The sequence below is a fragment of the Bos taurus genome, chromosome X (genome assembly GCF_002263795.3).
Source record: "Bos taurus isolate L1 Dominette 01449 registration number 42190680 breed Hereford chromosome X, ARS-UCD2.0, whole genome shotgun sequence".
NCBI lineage: Eukaryota > Metazoa > Chordata > Mammalia > Artiodactyla > Bovidae > Bos > Bos taurus.
The window spans coordinates 51305583-51327383 of record NC_037357.1 but is presented as its reverse complement, the minus strand read 5'-3'; the positions used below and the strand labels follow the sequence as shown (position 1 = coordinate 51327383).

General features: G+C 38.2%; 1 protein-coding gene and 1 non-coding gene across 2 annotated transcripts in view; both read right to left on the bottom strand.

Moving 5' to 3' along the window:
* NOX1 (NADPH oxidase 1) overlaps window positions 1-16887 on the bottom strand; it is a 36025-nt gene extending 19138 nt beyond the window's left edge. Inside the window, exons 1-7 of the mRNA NM_001191340.1 lie at window positions 16843-16887; window positions 13339-13434; window positions 5441-5551; window positions 4890-4974; window positions 4409-4554; window positions 4124-4305; window positions 3903-4035 (exon numbers count right to left, since the gene is read on the bottom strand). Of these exons, the coding sequence (NP_001178269.1) occupies window positions 3903-4035; window positions 4124-4305; window positions 4409-4554; window positions 4890-4974; window positions 5441-5551; window positions 13339-13434; window positions 16843-16887 (798 nt within the window). The remainder of the gene's footprint in view (window positions 1-3902; window positions 4036-4123; window positions 4306-4408; window positions 4555-4889; window positions 4975-5440; window positions 5552-13338; window positions 13435-16842) is intronic.
* On the bottom strand, window positions 13588-13660 carry TRNAE-UUC (transfer RNA glutamic acid (anticodon UUC)). Its single transcript has one exon. It is a non-coding gene; the product is annotated as a tRNA-Glu (tRNA).
* Window positions 16888-21801: the final 4914 nt, after the last annotated feature.

Here is a 21801-nt window from a genome sequence, read left to right as displayed (position 1 = left end):
AAAAGTCTAGGACCAGATGGATTCATAGGTGAATTCTACTAAACACCTGAAGAGATACCACCTACCCTTCTCAAATTATTCCAAAAAATCACAGAAGAAGGAACAATTCTGAATGCATTCTGTAAGGCCTGTACCACCTTAATACCAAAACCAGACACTACAAAAGAAAATTACAGGTCATTATCACTGGTGAACATACATGTGAAAATTCTCAATAAAATATTAGCAAACAGAATTCAATAATACATTAAAAGGATTATACATCATGATCAAGTTGGACTCATCCCAGGGATACAAGAATGTTTTAATATTGCAAATCAACCAATGTGATACATCACATTAACAAGTTGAAAAATAAAAATTATATGATCATATCAATAGATGCCTAAAAACTTTTGATAAAATTCAACATCCATTTATGATTTAAAAAAAACTCTTAATTAAAAAAGTGGGCATACAAGAAACATACCTCAACAAAATAAATGCCATATATGACAAAGCCACAGCCAACATTATATACACTAGTGAAAACATGAAAGTATTTTCTCTAAGATGGGGATCAAGATGAGAATGCCCACTCTTGCCACTGTTATTCAACATAGTATTGGAAGCATTAACCATAGAAGACAAGAAAAATACATAAATGGAATCCAAATTAGAAAGAAAGAAGTAAAACTGTCACTGTTTGAAGGTAACAAAATAATATATATAGAAAATTCTAAGGCCACCACCAGGAAACTATTAGAACTAATAAATGAATTGAGTAAAGTTTCAGGATACAAAATTAATATATCAATAATATATATTAACAAGTTAAGAGCTACCTCCTATGGGCCCAGCCTGTGGCTGGCATGTCTGGGACACATGTCCTGGTGCTGCAGCCAGGCTGGAATTTTCAGTTTTGTTCTTACTTTTAAAGTTCTTTTTTTCCTTTCCTAGTGACACTCCTTAGGATGCACTGTAATAGCCAAAGAAAGCACTGTGGCTCTTAGAAAGGTCACAGGCAATGTAACTGGGGACCTGGGAAACTTTGGGTCTGGACCACTCAGCAGAATGAGTTAGTTAGGGGAAATCCACTGCAGTCTTACTTTCCTGTCTTATTAGGTCAAAGTGGATGAAACTGCTGATGTTGAGCAATTATCCCACAAAAATTGCAGTTTCATCCAGTTCAACCTAAATAGATCTTATTCTAAAAGTACTAACAAATGTAGGCTTCCCTGGTGGCTCAGTGGTAAAGAATCTGCCTGTCAATGCAAGAGACGAGTTTGATCCCTGGGTTGGTAAAATCCCTTGAAGAAGGAAATGGTAACCCACTCCAGAATTCTTGCCTGGGAAATCCCATGGACAGAGGAGCCTGGTGGTCTACAGTCCATGAGGTTGCAAAGAGTCGGACACAATTTAGTGAATAAACAACAACATGTTAAATAAAACATGTTAAAAAAAATAAACATAACATGTTAATTATGTGTTCTGTTAACACAACAGAACTGCTGTGTTTCCATACATTAAAAATGAACTATCAGAGAGAGAAATGAAGAAAGCAATCCTACTTACAATGGTATCAAAAAGAATAAAACACTAGGAATAAACCTAACCAAAGAGGTAAAAAAAAAAAAAAAAATCTATACTTGGAAAACTATAAGATATTGATGAAAGAAATTGAAGAGGATACAATACATGGGGTGATATACTGTGCTCATGGATTGGAAGAATTATTATTGCTAAAATGACCATACTGCCCAAGGCAATCTACAGATTCAGTGCAATCCCTTCCAAAGTACTAAAGGCATTTTTTGCAGAACTAGAACAAATAATTCTAAAATATGTGTGGAAACACAAAAGATCCTAGATAACCAAAACAGTCTTGAGAAAGAAGAGCAAAGCTTGAGCTCCTGTGTTTCAAACTATACTACAAACCTACAGTAATCAAAACAGTATGATACTGGCACATAAACACATATAGCTCAATGGAGCAGAATAGAGAGCCCAGAAATAAATCCACAGTTAAATGATCAATTAATCTATGACAGAGGCAGCAAGATTATGGGGAAATATTATGGGGAAAATTGATACCCTCTCCAATAAATGGTGTTGGGAAAACTGAACAGCTACATGCAAAAGAATCAAATTGGACTACTCTCTTACACTATAAACAAAAATAAACTCAAATGATGATGAATTAAAGACTTTAATGTAAAACTTGAAACCATAAAATTCATAGAAGAAAGTACACAGCACACTCTTTGACATCAGTCTTAGTCATTCAATAGTTTTTTAATATGTCTCCTCAGTCAAGAGAAACAAAGGCAAAAATAAACAAATAGGACTATATCAAATAAAAAACTCACACAGTGAAAGAAACTATCAACAAAATGAAAGGATAGCCTATAGAATAGAAGATACTTGCAAATGATATATCCAACAAAGGGTTAATATCCAATCTATGCAAAGAATTCATATAATTCAACATCAAACAAACAACCCAATTTAAAAAATGGGCAGAGAACCTGAATAGACATTTTTTTTTAAAAAGACATACAGATGGCTAACAGACACATGAAAGAATACAAAATGTCACTAAATTATCAGGGAAATGCAAATCAAAACCACAATGAAATATTACCTCACACATGTCACAATGTCCATTATTTAAAAGACAACAAATAACAAGTGTTGGTAAGAATGTGGAAGAAAGAGAATCCTTACACACTGTTGGAGGGAGTATAAATTGGTGCAGCCATTAGTAAAACAGTATGGCAGTTCCTCAAAAAATTAAAAATAGAACTATCATAGGAGCTAGCAACTCCACTTCTGGGTACACTTGACCCTTGAACAACATGAGTTTGAACTGCACATGTCCATTTATATGCAGATTTTTCAATAAATACATACTACAGTACTACAAGATCTGTGGTTGGTTGAGTCTACTAAAGCCAAACTGTGGATGCAAAAGGCCAAATGTAAAGTTATACACAGATTTTTTACTTCTCAAGGATTGTCAGTCCTAACTCCTCTGTTGTTCAAGGGTCAATTGTATCTTTCCAAAGTAACCAAAAAACACTAACTGGAAAAGATCTACTGCATCATTTTTTAAAATAACCAAGATATGGAAGCAACCTAAGTGTCCATTGATAGATGAATAGATAAAGAAGATGTGATTTTATATGTGCATATATAATGGATGTCATATATATATTATATATATATAATACATATTATTACTCGACCATAAAAAAGAGTGAAATCTTGCCATCTGCAACAACATGGATGGACCTGAGGGTATTATGCAAAGTTAAATAAGTCAGAGAAAGACAAATACCACATGATTTCACTTACATATGGGATCTAAAAAGCAAAACAAATGAACAAACAAAACAGAAACAGAATCATTGATACAGAGAAGAGATTGGTGATGCCAGAAGGGGTATGGGGTGGAATGCATAACACAGGTGAGGAGATTAAAAGGTACAAACTTTCTGTTATAAAATAAGTCACAGAGATGTAATGTACAGCATGTGGAATATAGTCATAATATTTTAATAACTCTCTATGGTGACAGATGGCATCTGATTACAGTGATCATTTTTGTAATATATTAAAATACCAAATCACTCTGTTGTACACTTGAAACTAATATATACTGTAAGTCAATTATACTTCAATTTAAAAAAAAAGTTGAACTCAAAAACAAAGTAGTAAGGGAGAGCTGGAAGGTGAGGGAAATTGGGAGATTCTGGTCAAAAATTACAAGCATTCAGCCATAAGATGAATAACCTACAGCATATGTCCTCCATAGGAGTCAGCACCAGGCTGAACTAATAATGATTATAAGAAGAGTGATAATAACAACAATGACAATAACATCTCCTAGCAAGAGTCTATTATCCTTGTCCTGGTCGTACCTCAGCAGGGAGCCCTTCAAATTGGGGAGGCTTGCAGTAGGAGGCAGGATCATCCCACTTGTCAAAAAACTCTGCACACTTGTGAGGATGATTCTCAGCCATGCTCTCTTCTGTTTGACCCCAGACAATTCCACTGAGGCAGAAAAAATGGACAATATGTGGCAAAGAATTATACAAGATCAGGAATTGGGGCATGAAAAATGGGAGTTTGAGGACCTTACCCAAGACCATGAATTCCTAAGCCAATGAAGTAGATGATAAAAATGTGGTGTGTATACCAGAAGACCTCAAAATAACTCCTCCGGATAAATTCCATAGCTGAAGTCACCATGAGAACCAGAGCCACTGTGATGATCACTCCAGTGAGACCAGCGATGCTGGTGAATGTCACATACACCACTGTCTATGAAAGGAGAAATTTCAGCCAGACACAATGTCCACCAAGGACACCATGACCTTCCTGCTCATGTTCAGATCCCAGATGCTTTTCCCTTGAATCAGCTCACTGTGTTTGGGGACTGGATGGGATTTAGCCATGAATAATTCTCCTGATGAGGTAGGTTGGAGAGAATGGAAGCAAGGGATCCATCTGTGGCCTGTCTGCTTCTGCTATATCGTTCAAGGTTAAACAGGTGTGCAATGATGTGAATAGCTAAATGGAAAGATGGAAAGGAATGTGAAAGTTGTCTCAGAAACATCATGGCAGGCATGCCTCACTAGAAAGGGAAAATCCTACATGTGGTACCAAGCAGAATGGTGAGTCCACATAAAGTGCCCAATAATGATTACAGAGAGAATTAAGAATTTTTTTTTATATTCACTCCCAAAGGAATAGAATGTAAATTCCATGAAAGCAGGTCTAAAATGGTGCCTGGCAAATAGTGCCAGGTGTTCAATAAATATATTTTGAATGTTTATACACATGGATGAATGAAACAAGATTCTGAATGTCTGGAAGCCTGCAGGTTCATCCATTCCCCCAGTTACCTGTGTGTAGGCAGATCATATATCCCACCAGTTTGTGGAAGGCGAGGTTGTGATCCAGTTGCTTTCTCAGGGTACTCCTATAAAACTACAAATGTGAAATGATCATGGTCAGGTGTCTCCAGGAAGCTTTATGAAGTTCACTATATGGGCTTCCCTGGTGGCTCAGATGGTAAAGAATCTGCCTGTAATGCAGGAGACATAGGTTCAATCCCTGGGTTGGGAAGGTACCCTGGAGAAAGAAATGGCTACCCACTCCAGTATTCTTGCCTGGAGAATTCCAAGGACAGCGGAGCCTGGCAGCCTACAGTCCGTGGTATCACAAAGAGTTGGACACACCAGAGCAACTAACACTTTCACTTTCAATATATAACCAACATGTCTTACATAAAGAATGCCAATACCCACCCCCTCTTGCTCACCCCCTAGCCTCACCCCCCAAAGGAGATCTCTGGCTTCCATTCCTAGGGGCCTGGTGTTGAGCTGTCCTACTGAGATGTACAGAGTCTTTTGTCTTTAATGTGAAAAATGACCTACAAGTGGTTAGGACTCACTGAGCAGGTGCCTCTCAGGAAAGACAGCAAATTTCGACACATGGGAAGAAGGATCAGCATTCTGTTAAAATTCAAGCAGCGAGCAGAGGCTCGGGCCCAGGCCAGCGCTGACTAAAACAGAGGAGAGAAGAAACCATCAGCTGCTTCATCTCTTCATCTAACAGGTGAGCACGGGCCTGGTCCACTTGTCTGAGACCCGGACAATGAGTCCAAACTCTCTGTTTACAAATGACAGAAAATTTGCTGAACTTAATATTGAATTGAGAAATCTCTTGACAGTGGTTTGGAAATGTTTGACTATACATTTATCAATATGAAAGAGAACAGGATTTAATGATTTGACAAATAAATTCTATGAATGTAACACTTTGCATTCAGGATTTTTGCTTAATACAGTCAATTATGAATTCAGTTCATCATTTGTAAAACAATCTTGAATATATATATTTCATTTTAAATATAGCTTAATTATTTGAGTTATAATTATAGTGACTATTTTTCTCTTTTCTATACTTTCTAATGTTGCAGTTATAAGTATGTAATAATCATGTAATAAAAAAAATAAAAAATTAACTGTTTATATTTAAGATCCTTTAAATAATTGAAAAAAACAAAACAAAGAAACTCCTCAGAGTAAAAACTTAAACTTAGGTAGAGATTTGAGAAGGGAGAACTTCTAAGAACAGAATTTCAAAATTATTTCCTTGGGTGGTCAGGTAGCATACATCAGTTCATTTCAGTTCAGTTCATTTCAGTCACTCAGTCATGTCCAACTCTTTGTGACCCCATGAACTGCAGCACGCCAGACCTCCCTGCTGCTGCTAAGTCACTTCAGACATGTCCGACTCTGTGAGACCCCATAGATGGCAGCCCTGTCCATCACCAACTCCCGGAGTCCACCCAAACCCATGTCCATTGAGTTGGTGATGCCATCCAACCATCTGATTCTCTGTCGTCCCCTTCTCCTCCTGCCCTCAATTTTCCCCAACATGAGGGTCTTTTCAGGTGAGTCAGTTCTTCACATCAGGTGGCCAAAGTATTGGAGTTTCAGCTTTAACACCAGTGCTTCCTATGAACACCCAAGACCAATTACCCCTAGGATGAACTGGTTGGATCTCCTTGCAGTCCAAGGGACTCTCAAGAGTCTTTTCCAACACCACAGTTCAAAAGCATCAATTCTTTGGCGCTCAGCCCTCTTTATAGTCCAACTCTCACATCCATACATGACCACTGGAAAAACCATAGCCTTGACTAGATGGACCTTTGTTGGCAAAGTCATGTCTCTGCTTTTCAATATGCTATCTAGGTTGGTCATAACTTTCCTTCCAAGGAGTAAGCATCTTTTAATTTCATGGCTGCAATCACCATCTGCAGTGATTTTGGAGCCCAGAAAAATAAAGTCAGCCACTGTTCCCACTGTTTCCCCATCTATTTGCCATGAAGTGATGGGACCAGATGCCATGATCTTTGTTTTCTGAATGTTGAGCTTTAAGCCAACTTTTTCACTCTCCACTTTCACTTTCATCAAGAGGCTCTTTAGTTCCTCTTCACTTTCTGCCATAAGGGTGGTGTCATCTGCATATCTGAGGTTATTGATATTTCTCCTGGCTATCTTGATTCCAGCTTGTGCTTCTTGCAGCCCAGAGTTTCTCATGAAATAAGCAGTTAAATATACAGCCTTGATGTACTCCTTTTTCTATTTGGAACCAGTCTGTTGTTCCATGTCCAGTTCTAACTGTTGCTTCCTGACCTGCATACAGGTTTCTCAAGAGGCAGGTCAGGTGGTCTGGTATTCCCATCTCTTGAAGAATTTTCCACAGTTTATTGTGATCCACACAGTCAAAGGCTTTGGCGTAGTCAATAAAGCAGAAATAGATGTTTTTCCTGAACTCTCTTGCTTTTTTGATGATCCAGTGGATGTTGGCAATTTGATCTCTGGTTCCTCTGCCTTTCCTTAAACCAGCTTGGACACCTGGAAATTCATCATTCACATATTGCTAAAGCCTGGCTTGGAGAATTTTGAGCATTATTTTGCTAGCATGTGAGATGAGTGCAATTGTGCGGTAGTTTGAGCATTCTTTGGCATTGCCTTTCTTTGGGATTGGAATGAAAACTGACCTTTTCCAGTCCTGTGGCCACTGCTGAATTTTCTAAATTTGCTGGTATATTGAGTGCAGCACTTTCACAGCATCATCTTTCAGGATTTGAAATAGCTCAACTGGAATTCCATCACCTCCACTAGCTTTGTTTGGTGTGATGCTTCCTAAGGCCCACTTGACTTCACATTCCAGGATGTCTGGCTCTAGGTGAGTGATCACACCATTGTGATTATCTGCATCATGAAGAATCTTTCTGTACAGTTCTTCCGTGTATTCTTGCCATCTCTTCTTAATATCTTCTGCTTTGGTTAGGTCCCTACCATTTCTGTCCTTTATTGAGCCCATCTTTGTGTGAAATGTTCCCTTGGTATCTCTGATTTTCTTGAAGAGATCTCTAGTCTTTCCCATTCTATTGTTTTCCTCTATTTATTTGCACTGATCACTGAGGAAGGCTTTCTTATCTCTCCTTGCTATTCTTTGGAACTCTGCATTCAAATGGGTATATCTTTCCTTTTCTCCTTTGCTTTTCACTTCTCTTCTATTCACAGCTATTTGTAAGGCCTCCATAGACAGCCATTTTGCTTTTTTTGCATTTCTTTTTCTTGGGGATGGTCTTGCTCCCTGTCTCCTGTACAATATCACGAACCTCCATCCATAGTTCATCAGGTACTCATCTATCAGAATCTATTTCTCACTTCTACTGTATAATCATAAGGGATTTGATTTAGGTCATACTTGAATAGTCTAGTGGTTTTCACCACTTTCTTCAATTTAAGTCAGAATTTGGGAATAAGGAGTTCATGATCTGAGCCACAGTCAGCTCCTGGTCTTGTTTTGCTGACTGTATAAAGCTTCTACATCTTTGGCTGCAAAGAATATAATCAATCTGATTTTGGTGTCGACCATCTGGTGATGTCCATGCATAGAGTCTTCTCTTGTGTTGTTGGAAGAGGGTGTTTGCTATGACCAGTGCATTCTCTTGGCAGAACTCTATTAGCCTTTGCTCTGCTTCATTCTGTACTCCAAGGCCAAATTTGCCTGTTACTCCAGGTGTTTCTTGACTTCCTACTTTTGCATTCAAGTCCCCTATAATAAAAAGGACATCCTTTTGTGTGTTAGTTCTAAAAGGTCTTGTAGGTCTTCATAGAACCATTCAACTTCAGCTTCTTCAGCGTTACTGGTTGGGGCATAGACTTTGATTACCATGATATTTAATGGTTTGTCTTGGAAACGAACAGAGATCATTCTGTCGTTTTTGAGATTGCCTCCAAGTACTGCATTTTGGACTCTTTTGTTGACTGTGATGGCTACTCAATTTCTTATAAGGGATTCCTGCCCGCAGTAGTAGATATAATGGTCATCTGAGTTAAATTCACCCACTCCAGTCCATTTTAGTTCGCTGATTCCTATAATGTCGATGTTCATTCTTGCCATCTCCTGTTTGACCACTTCCAATTTGCCTTGATTCATGGACCTAACATTCCAGGTTCCTATGCAATATTGCTCTTTACAGCATCAGACCTTTCTTCTATCACCAGTCATATCCACAACTGGGTGTTGTTTTTGCTTTGGCTCCATCTCTTCATTCTTTCTGGAGTTATTTCTCCACTGATCTCCAGTAGCATATTGGGCATCTACCAACCTGGGGAGTTCATCTTTCAGTGTCCCATCCTTTTGCCTTTTCATACTGTTCATGGGGTTCTCAAGGCAAGAATACTGAAGTGGTTTGCCATTCCTTTCTCCAGTGGACCACATCTGATCTAATAGTAGAAGCTGCCAGAAAAGGAGACAAGGAATCAGTGCTTCAAAGTATTGAGCCAAGAAACAGGCTTGATTAGGTATAGACTGGATAGAATATGTTCAACTCTGTGGTAGCTAATTTCGATTTCTCTCCTCAACTATACAAGTGGTCTCTGAGTCAGTTCCATGTACTTGGGACTGCATACAATGTAGTATGACAATTTCACAGCAGCAACAAAGGTGGTGGCAGCAGCCCGACAATTTTTGTTGTACTTCATCTGACTTGCCAGCCTTACATTTGTGCCTGTCAATGACTTGCTAAAAGGAAGAAGATGAGGCAGAGTTAACAATTTCTTTGCCTTTTTCTTGGAGAAGGAAATGGCAACCCAGTCCAGTATTCTTGCCTGGAGAATCCCAAGGACAGAGAAGCCTGGCAGGCTACAGTCCATGGAGTGTCAAAGAGTTAGACATGACTTAGAGACTAAATAACAACAACTAAAGAAGTAGATAGATACATCACTCTATCACAAATTTGTTTTATTGTATATTTTGATTATATTTTAATATAATTGGTTTCTATTATAATCCCATGTATTTTATTGACTATGTTTAAAAATATTATTCTGAAAGGGAGTTGGTAGGTAGGCTTCACTAGACAAAGTAATCCATGGTATTGAAAAAGAACCCCCCCCTAGTTATGCAATTGGTTTTTACAATAAACAATTTGTCACTGACTTTGGATCAGGAAGATCCCCTGGAGTAGGTAATGGCAACACACTCCAGTATTTTTGCCTGGAAAATTCCATGGACAGAGGGGCCTGGTGGGCTATAGTCCATGGGGTCACAAGTGTCAGACATGACTGAGCAACTAAATCATCACCACCACCCACCTTTTTGTAATAATCTTTTTGGCACAAAGACTATTTTTCCACACAACCTAAACCCAGACAACGTGACACTGGCTTAATAAGCCAGGTCAAGATCTGCCTACATCCATAAGGGCTTACAATGTCTGGCAGTACAGTAAACACGAGCTGCCCTACTGTTTTCCATTTCTGACTCTTCCACATGACCTGTGTTTTCTCCTTCTGCTGAGTCACATCCCAACTGTTTTTGGTAGAGATAGCCTGTTCTGTTTCTGAGTAAATTTCCTCTGCTCATCTCAAAGATCCTGCATTTCCACGTTAGTTCCCACTGCTTGCTTATTTGAATCACAGAGGTTCCTTAAAGCTGAAATTGACAAGTAAATTAAAAAATATAGGACTACAATTTCACAGCTTCATATTCTGTTGAGGATATCTGTATGGGATGAATTTTTTTCAGAGCAAATCTTTTTTTCCCCATAGCAGCACATTGAAATACACCAATTTATGTTCACTTTTCAACACTAACAATAACTGATGTTTTAATTCAATTGCAGCTGTCATTAACGCCTCATTGACTATGGATTTAAACTCATTCCTCTGAATAAAATAACTCTGTATTTTCCTAAAGGAAGCATAAATTTAAGACATACCCTTGGGAGTGATTAAATAAATTATGGTGCCTCAATGCCATGAACTGTTATTCTCTTAAAAGAATGAGCGTTATCTATATGCAATGGTGTAAGGCTGGTAAATGCTTCACAACCAGTTTTCAGGGGAAGGGAGATTCTTGATTTCCAGTGTTTGTCAATTTACCTGTTGTAAATACTCCCACCATGGCAGACTTCAAGATACCAAGCTTATGTCATTAAACAACACTGGATATAGGGTTGGGAAGAGATGCACAACTGGCAACTGCATACTGGCATGAGCTAGTTCCAGCACATCACTGGTTATGTACTTACATGGAGAGATATCTGAGATACACTAAGTGTAAGAAGAAATTTCCAGCCAATATCTACAATGTGATCCTTTATTTTTCTTTGGTTAATTTTTTTAAAGTGTTCTATTGAATGTGTTTATCAAAACTTATAGAAGCATACACCAAAAAGAACAAGTTTTACTGTTTATATGGAATAAGTGAATAAAAATATTACCTATCTCAAAAACAAAACCTATACGTCTGATGCATTTGTGAGTATACGTCAGTTTGTCTTTAGAGACACACAAGTCGAACCATTAACAAAGGTTATCTCCACAGAATGTGATGGGAGAGTGATTTTCGCATTTTATTCTAACACTTCTATATCATTTGATCTCCTTGAAAGCAGCATCATTTCTAGTTAATTTTTTATAGAAAGGATTTTACAAAATGAAATGTCCACAGGATATCAGCATGATTCATTTTTCTGCTGCTGACTTTTTGATCATAAAGCAATTCTGTTAATAGTTAGTCACATTTATTACATCATTCTCTTAGTAAAAAACTATTTTTTAAACAAATTAACACTTTCTTTGGAGCTATAGTTTCCAAAGAAGGATCAAGGACCAACATTTAAAATGGAAAACAGCAGGGTGAAATAAGTCTGAACAAAACATTCAAATGAGTTGTGATCTCAACACGGATCGTTCGATTATGAAGAGACAAGAAGGATTTTTCAAAAGGACAAGCTGTCTTTAAACATGTACACTGGGTGAGTCTTCCTGGAAAGCTAAAGAAAGTGACTTCTTCATCAAGATGAAAGTGACTTCTTCAAATCCTTACATGTTACTGAATAACTGACAAAAGTTAGCAGTCAATTTGTTTCTTTAACCAGGCAGTGGCCAGACTGACGAGCCTGTGAGAGAACCATTCTCATCTCCAAGCTTCTTCTTGTTCACTTCCATGCCAACGTGCCATACCCACCTCACCCTTCCTCTCCTGTCCTTATAATCTGCTCCTTCCCCAGGCTTCTCCATCCTGTTACTCTGACTTGACCCCATCATTCTACAGGCCTTGAATTTGGCAACACCACCCACTCCACAAAACTCACCACACCAAGTATCCCTCTTGTTTGATAGGTATTTTTCTGTGAGATCAGTCCACAGCAATGATTTTCAAGTTGTTCATTCATTTGTTTTCAGCCAAACTCTTTCTTAAAATCATAAGCAGGAATCCACAAGACAGATAAATGCTGCTTTGGTTGATGTAGGGACACTGTCCTGTTAGCTTTCCCCCCACAGTCTGCAGGGACACCTGGCTTTCTATGGAAACCGGTTCGAAAATTACTCAATATTTCTTTAATGTGTGTTTTCATTATTGGAGCCATGGAGTGTGCCCAGGATAAGGCTGTCAGATTAGCAAACAAAAATATAGGCTGCTCAGCTAAATTTGAACTTTAAAAAATGAATCATTTTCTGATATGCCCCTGTCTCATGCAATATTTGGAATAAATGATACCCCCCAAAAAATACTTGCTGGGACTTCCCTGGTGATCCAGTGGTTGAGAGTCCACTTTGCAATGAGTGGGGTGCACCAGTTCAGTCCCTGATGAGGGAACTGGGATCCCACCTGCCATGCAGCAACTAAACCCACCCGCCACAGCTACTGAGCCCAGGTGCAACTAGAGAGTCCGTGCACTGCAGAGCCACAAGGAGAGATCTCTCATGCCGCAACTAATGCCTGACACAGCCAAATAAATAAATACTAACTAAAAAAAAAAAAAAGATTTGGTGCTTCCCTGGTGGTCTAGTGGTTAAGAATTCGCCTTGCAATGCAAGGGGCACCTGTTCAATCCCTGGTCCGGGAAGATCCCACGTGTGGTGGAGCAACTAAGTGGCCACATCTATTTAGCATGTGCTCTAGAGCCTGGGAGCTACAACTACTGAAGCCCAGATGCCCTAGAGCCCGTGCTCCACAACAAGAGAAGCCGCCATAGTGAGAAGCCTGGGCACGGCAAAGAAGAGTAGCCCTGGCTCAATACAACTAGAGAAAAGGCCCACATAGCAGTGAAAACGCAGCACAGCCAAAAATAAATAAGTAAAATAAATAAAAAAGATTTGTTATTTTTCTGGAATTCAAATTTACCTGGGTAGCCTGAAGTTTTTTTCTGGTGACCCTAACTCTACGGGAAATGAGGGCATTGGGTCACAAAGGAGCAGAGTCATAGACAAGAAAAAACAGAGAGATTCCCCACATCACAACTGTGATACTCACCCCCAGTATTTGTCTTGTGTAGTAGTACTTGGTGGCCTTCTCAAATGACAGGAAGGCATGCACGAACAGGAAAACATTCAGCCCCAACCAAGCAACCTAGAGGAAGAAAAATGAAGCAAGGAATAAAGTGAAATTTAGGGAAGGAGTAGATAAGGGGTAAAGAATAGTTTCACCATTTGGCTATTTTTGTGTTTGTATGTTTTCTTTTTTTGGCAGAGGGGGTACACTGCGAGGCATGTGGAATCTTAGTTCCCTGACCAGGGATCTAACCTGTACCCTCTGCAGTGAAAGTGCAGATTCCTAGCCACTGGACCATCAGGGAAATCCTATATCTGTTTTCATTTTAAATGAGTAAACTTAATCTCAGAGTGAGTCAGGACTTTAAGACATGCACTAATGATGCTAATCACCAAGGTCAGCCAATCAAGGCTCATAGGCCAAATCTAGCTCACCACCTGTTTTGTACAGCCTACAGGCTAAAGAATGGGTTTTATATTTTTTCCCATTTTTAAATGGTTGGAAAAATCAAAAGAAGAATATATTTCATGACATGCGAAAATTATATGAAATTCAAATTCCAGTATCTATAAATACAATGGTATTGGAACTTAGCCACACCTACTTATTTCTGTATTGTTTATAACTGCTTTTGTGATTCAAAGTAAGTGTTGAGAAATTGTGACAGAGAACATATGGCCCACAAAGCCTAAAATTGTACAATCTAGCCTTTTACAGAAAACATTTGCCAACTCCTGGACCAGATCATTCAAACTATTGCACCTAAAAGATGGCAATAAGTGAATAAATGGATTTCTAAAGAAAGAATAAATTGAACATCTGTAACAATACCCATCTGAAGGGAATAAACCATTCCAGATGGGCCTACCTCTTTAATTATACCCTGACGTACACTTCCCTGTTTTTAGATTGTTATTCTTTTCTTCAAATTAACCTATCATTGCTGTGGACTCATTTGAGCGCTTAAGACTTTGTCTGTCCCAAGATCTGTCTCCATTGGCAAAGAGAGAAATTTGGAACCTACTCCCCATTGCTTTGGAAAACAAAGTCTGTAATTGATCAGGACTCTAGGGGCACTGGAATACATACCTCTAATATATATCTATGGCCCTAGGATGGTCCAGAGTCATCTCAGCCCTATGGGTAGAGGGCCTTTAGTCTAGAATATGACCCATTCAGATTCCCTAGATCTGGACCAGTCACATACCTGTAGCATCATAACATAGTGATTTGAAGCATGATTTTGGAGTCAAACTCCCTGGGCTCAAATTCTAGTTCCATCACTTTCTAGTTCTGTAATCTTAGATCTGTGATTTAACTTTTCTGAACGTCAATTTCTTCACTTACAAAATGAGGATAATAACAATATCTACACCACAGCAATGCTTTGAATGTTACATGAAATAATACATGTGAAGTGATTAATACAATGCTCGGTGCATTGTATAAGCTCAATAAATTCTGGCTGTGTCATCACCAGACTGGCTTTTCCACTCAATTTATTTCTGCATTCTTTGCCCACACACCCTTTCCAGAGTTGTGTGTCTTCCAGAGATCTTTGACCTTAATGGAAAAAGAGAGGTGAAAGCCACAGATAATTCAGGGGTTTAGAAGACAAGGTAGAGAACCTTATTTAGGGAGACCAAAAATATTTCAGAATCTGACAGGGACACAGAGGCAAAGAACACTGTGTCAGCTAAATAATCAACTGCAAGAAAGATGAATTATGAAATACAGTGACATCTGTAAGGAATTCCATTCCCTTCCCCACATAGACTATAATTTCCTCCACTATAAATGGAAAAGAAAGTCAAGTAGAAGACCTGGCAGGAAGGAGGAGCAAAAGTATTTTGGGGGTAATTTATTTTTCATTAAAAAAAATAGCAAAGGAGTACATGTCAGAGATAAGAAGAAGTCTGAGCCCTCTGGAAAGATTGGTGCAAGGTGGAAAGATATTTAAATCATCATCACCTAAGAGAGGGATTATAAAAAGAGGATTTTAGAGCTAGAAACACTCATATTTATATGTAATCTAGTTTTCATTAATCCTCCCCCAGCTACAACACAGGTGACCTGAAGTCTAGAGAAGATAAGTAATTTGATCTTGGTCATTCAGTTAATAGCAGAAATGAAGCTAGAGTTCAGTTAGAGAGTGTGTTAGGAGAAGGGGATTGTATACATGTAGTGTGGTAAAGGAGTTGTGGCTTGAACACTGGGGAGCTGGAATTGAGTGATGGCTCTGCAACCAACCTGTGTGACATCTGGGTCTTATTTTCCCTTGTAAAATCAAAGAGTTGGTTTCTTTCTGCACTACCTAAAGCCATAGCCACTAACCACATGTGGCAACTAAGAACATGAAATATGTCTAGTTTTAATTGAGATGTGCTATAAGTATAAAATGCACATTGGATTTCAAAAACAGTAAAAATAAAATAATATAAATTATCTCATTAATATTTTCATATTGATTACATGTTTAAAGGATAACATTTTAAATACACTGGGTTAAACAAGATATTTTACTGGACATTCATTTCACCATTTTCTCCTTACCTTTTTCAACATAGGTATTCAATTCAGTTCAGTCGCTCAGTCGTGTCTGACTCTTTGCTACCCCGTGAACCACAGCACGCCAGGCCTCCCTGTCCATCACCAACTCCCGGAGTTTATACAAACCCATGTCCATTGAGTCGGTGATGCCATCCAACCATCTCATCCTCTGTCATCCCCTTCTCCTCCTGCCTTCAATCTTTCCCAGCACCAGGGTCTTTTCAAATGAGTCAGCTCTTCACATCAGGTGGCCAAAATACTGGAGTTTCAGCTTCAACATCAGTCCTTCTAATGAACACCCAGGATGGATTTCCCCTAGGATGGACTGGTTGGATCTCCTTGCAGTCCAAGGGACTCTCAAGAGTCTTCTCCAACACCACAGTTCAAAAGCATCAATTCTTCTGCACTCAGCCCTCTTTATAGTCCAACTCTCACATCCAAACATAGGTATTAGACAATTTTGAAATTACATATGTGACTTCACATTATATTTCTAGTGGACAGTGCTACGCCATAATCTCTAAGATCACTTCTACCTCAAACATTCAATGATTTTATGATTTCTTGGTGTGAGCAGGATAGAAAGAATGGAGAGAAATGAGTGCTCCATAGCAGTAGTTAGAAGTAAAATGGAAAAGAAAAAGAGAAAAAAAAGAAAACAGATTGACATTCCAAATACTTGTGGTTTATATTCTTGTCTCTTTATCAATCAATTTCTGGAGTTGGACTGGTTTCTAAAATACTGAAATATGTCATACACAGAAAAGTATATTAAGCATATATATGCAATCCTAGGATTGGACCTTTCAGTGATGACTGACCTTGAAAAGCTCAATATTGTCATGGAATTTTTCCCTTTACAGTAACTACACATATTAACAAACGTAACATCTTCTTACTCTAAGAGTAATTAACAGAAAGTGAAAAATCATTTACCAGAAACAAAACTGAAAACCAGTGATTAACCACCCAGTTTCCCATTGTCAAAAGGTGGTTTGGAGCCTCTGCAGGCAGCAAGGAAGATTCAGCAACTTGGATTCTGAAGAGGTTCTTCAGGGTTAGCACCTCTGTTCAGCTCAGAGTCTGTGAAACTTTAATATTGCAGATTACAGAAAGATGCACATCTACCCACAAAGCTTTCAGAAATGAATAAATGCACTCTACCTTCCTCCTCTGGTCATAACTATGTTATCAGCCTTGGTAAACCAGCCCTACCTATAAGTACCACAGGGGTTTTCCCTGGTGGGGTTTTATCCCTTCAGGAAATAAGTCTTCTTAGGTGAGGATATTCTCTCCCATTAACTTACCAACATGACCTAATGTGAGGCATTGTCTTCCTTGATAAGACATTCGCTAAGGTTTCTCAGAAGGAAGAATTTAGGCTGAAGCTATAAACAGATGACCTCTGGAAAAACAGGGCAGAACACAAGCATGTTAAGGAAGCTGCCTTGAGCTGGGTTTTCAGAAGAGTTGTTGCCTCTGCTGGCTGCAATTTGGACCTCAGCTTGGCTAGCTCAGAAACTTAGTTTACCAATTCTCCTGGAAGATGACCTGGTTCTGGAGAGCTCTTGACTGGTTGGAAGGACAAGTGAAAAGAATGGCCACATAGAATAAAAGAAAATTTAGTCGGTATAAATGTACACCTCAGCTCAGAGGAAAATAGAGGCAAAGTATTTGTCTCAAAATATTTGGGAATTTTTATGTTAGATAGATAGATAAAGCTGAAAGCCACTGTTGAGTTAAGACTGTATAATAAAATCAGTACAACACTTTTCAGTTGAATGATTTGTCAAATCAGATTTTAGGTTACTTATAAAAATATTCTAAGAAGATAGTACACCCATATGTACAAATGTGTCTGACAATTTGTTATGTAAGGGGGTATTATGAAAATGAAGGAAATGGCAACTCACTCCAGTGTTCTTGCCTGGAGAATCCCAGGGATGGGGGAGCCTGGTGGGCTGCCGTCTATGGGGTTGCACAGAGTCGGACACGACTGAAGCGACTTAGCAGCAGCAGCAGCAGGAGTAACATTTAACATCTAGTTTATAAAGTTTGAATTTTTCTCCATGAATGCAACTAATTTTCATAAGTAAATGCTGGGTTTTATGAGCTTCCCTGGTGGCTGAGGGGTAAAGAATGCACATCCAGTGCAGGAGATGTGGAGACCAGGTTTGACACTTGGGTCAGGAAGATCCCTTGGAGAAGGAAATGGCAACCCACTCCAATATTCTTGCCTGGAAAATCCCATGGACAGAGGAGGCTGTTGGGCTACAGTCCATGGTGTCAGAAAGAGTTGGACATGATTGAGTTACTAAACAAAAACAGCAAAGTATTTAAAACAAGGGAGATGATTGTCTTCTAGTACGATGGATTAGCTAGAGTTGTGTGTTCAGTTCTGGGCATTGCTATTTATCCTTTTCTAAAATGATGAAATATATGCAGAAGAATGTGTAAAACATATATATGTAATTTTAAAATAATTTTAAGCAGTGAATATCTATGTATCCACTACCCAGGTTTAAAAAATTGAATATTCATTTCCAGTATCCACTACCCAGGTTTAAAAAATTGAATATTCATTTCCAGTATCTTAGAGTCCTCTGTGCGTCCCTCCGTGATCACAGTCTCCCTTCTTCCCCAGATGTAACTACTATCCTGAAATTTGGAGAAATCATTGCCGTTTTTCATTATAGTTTTACTAACTAAATGCATTCCTAAACAACATATTGTTTAGATTTTCTCTGTTTTTGAACTTTTAAATAAATGGAATCTAGCAGTTTGTATGTATGTATATATGCTCCTGTGATTTGCTTCTTTCACTCAACATTATTTCTGAGATTCATACATGTTGGCACATGTAGTTCCCATGGTATGTAGTATCTCAGTTCCCTGAACAGGGATTGAACTCAGGCCACATCACTGAAAGCCTGGAATCCTAACCACTAGGTCACCAGGGAACTCCCAGTTGAACATCTTTTAATTCAATTGTTGGCCATTTGAGTTTTCTTCTTTAAGAAATTGCTACTTTTTGACTTTTCTTTTCTTTTATTTACTTTCTTTCCTTCCTTCCTTCCTTTCTTTTTTCTCTGTGTAAATTCCCAAGTCTTTGTCGTGTGGTTACAGAGGATGTGGTCACTGATTTCAGGAGTTTTGATGTGATGGGAAAGACACTGTATTCCCCGAGCTCTTCAGTGTTTCTGTAGGATTCACCGTGCTTGGCTCCGCATCCTTGTTTGCCACCTTACACCACGTGACTGTTGTGGAAATCAAAAGGTTCAACCTGTCTTGGGCCCTTCTTGGAAAGGTGATACATGAACTTGTTTCTTCCCTTTTGCTTCTCTTTCTTTTTTCTTGATGTTTCATCTTTTTTCCACCTCATTAAGATTCTATCTTTATATCTTTAGTTGTATTAATAGAAGATCTTTTCTGCTAGTCTTTTGTTTTTCTCATCAATAGGTTCCCTGTAAATAATTGTAATTTTCGTGTGCCCACAGGAGGAGGTGAGCTCACAGTATTTCTACTCTGCCATCTTGGCCACTTTGCCCTCTGGCCTGTATTTCTGTTGGTTTCTTTTTCAATGGCTTAAAGATTCTTAGAGTTCTGTTTATAATTGGATATCAATCCTTAATTGGTTATGCTTATAGCATGTGTTTTCACTCTCCTAATAGCGTTTTCTGATAAGTAGAAATTCTTAATTTTGATATAGTCTGATTCACCATCTTTTCCTTTATGATATATACATTTTATGTATCCTTTTAGAAATCCTTCACTTACTCAGAGATCATTAAGGTATTCTTTTATATTTTCGCTTTTCACATTTATGCTTTGAATCCATCTGGAGTTGGTTTTTTGTGTGTGTGTATGGTGTGAAGTAGGGGTCCAATTAATTATTTTTCTATATGAAAAACTAATTGTTCCAGCACCATTTTTGAAAAGTACACTTTCTTCACTGATCTAAAATATCAGTTCTATTATACATTAAATGTCTATATACAGGTGGATTTGTTCTTGAACTCTCTATTTAGTTTTCCCCACACCATAGCCTTAATTTTTATGACTTTATAATAAGTCTTGACATTTGATAGGGTAAGATTCCCCATCTTGTTTTTCAAGAGTGATTTGGTATTCTTGGTCGTTTACACTTTCATGTCAATTTTAGATTCAACTTCTTCTTTCTTGCACCTTTTTGCTACATTTATTGCTACTTTACATTTTTCTAAGAATGTAAATTATATCTTTTACTTGAAACTGTGGTTATTATATAAAAGTGCAACATATTGACTTTTGTGTCCAACAATGTTGCTAAATGCACTTGTTAATTCTAATAATATCCCTGCATTTAGTCTTTCACATTTTCTATAAACAGTCATATTTTTTTGGTACAATAACAATTTTACTTCTTCCTTTCTGATTTTTAAATCTTTTACAGTTGACCCTTGAACAACATGGGTTTGAACTGTATGAGTCCACTTAAACGTGGCTTTCTTAAATAGTAAATATTACAATATTACTTGATCCCCAGTTGGTTGAATCTGCAGATGCAGAACCACAGATATGGAAGTACCACAGACCCTAAACAGAGGGCTGACTATATGCAGATTTTCAACTAGGTGGAGGGTCGGTATTCCTAACTCCCATGTTGTTCAAAAGTCCACTGTATTTTTTTTCCTGGCTTATCTTACTTACTAGAACTTCTAACACAATGTTGAACAAAAGTAGTAATATCAATTCCTTTGTCTAATCCCCAGTCTCAAAGGGGATTCTTTCAACATTTAACCCTTAAGTATGATGTTTGGTGTAGCTTTTTATAGATACCTGGCTATATATTCTTACTTTACTTCACTTTAGACACAAAAGTGAATATTTATTTAAAATTAAAAAAGGAAGTTACAGCACATTTTAGCAACTTTTTTGAGATATAATTTACATCCCATAAAATTTCCCCATTGTAAGGGTACAGCTCAATGCATATAGCACATTTTATATTTTAAAAAGCTGTAAAATTTCTTCAATACCACAAAGCTCATAAAATAATATAACACTTTCTTAACTGTCTAACACACCTGCAACCTAGTGTCACAATGCTGTGTGAAATTAGCACAGTTAGTGCTAGGAGTATTCCTGGAAACCATTCCTACACTAAGACAATCAGTTGACTTAACACAAAAGTATCAGTAAACCACATAAAGTAAATGAAAAGTGAAAGTGAAGTCGCTCAGTCGTGTCCGACTCCTAGCAACCCCATGGGCTGCAGCCTACCAGGCTCCTCCGTCCATAGGATTTTCCAGGCAAGAGTACTGGAGTGGGGTGCCATTGCCTTCTCCGAAATTCTTTTAAGTTCAAACTAAATACATTACCAATGCAACTTCCCCTTTGCTGTATTCAAGAATTCACATGGCCACTCCAGCATTGCCTGACAGGAGGGGAATTGTGACAGAGGAGAAGGAGGAATGGAAAGAGACACTCATTTTAGTGATTTGTGATGAAGATATTTTAACTTTCGCAAATTTTACAAATACACTTGACCCTGTCTAAGACCACAGCTTAAAAGAATAATTAAAGCCTGTCCATGAGAGGGTGACCAGGATGCTGTAATGATTTGAAACTACCCTATATTAGGAACTTTTTTAAAATTTGGAGAGTTTGGCCTGGAAGAGAGGTTTGTCAGGGACATGAGCTTATCTGTGGTTTCTTGTTTTTGGAGGCTTAGTTTGTTTTGTAGCTGGATACAAGGAGGCAAGCTAGGACTGGAGCCTCTAAAATGATACACTTTTGTTCAATATAAAACAGAATTTCCTATCACAGGTGTTCAAAGAAGTAAAGAGAGAGTAAATTTCCTGTTGCTTGAGATGCTCAAGGGAAAATTAATGACCCTCTTGCCATTATAGGGCT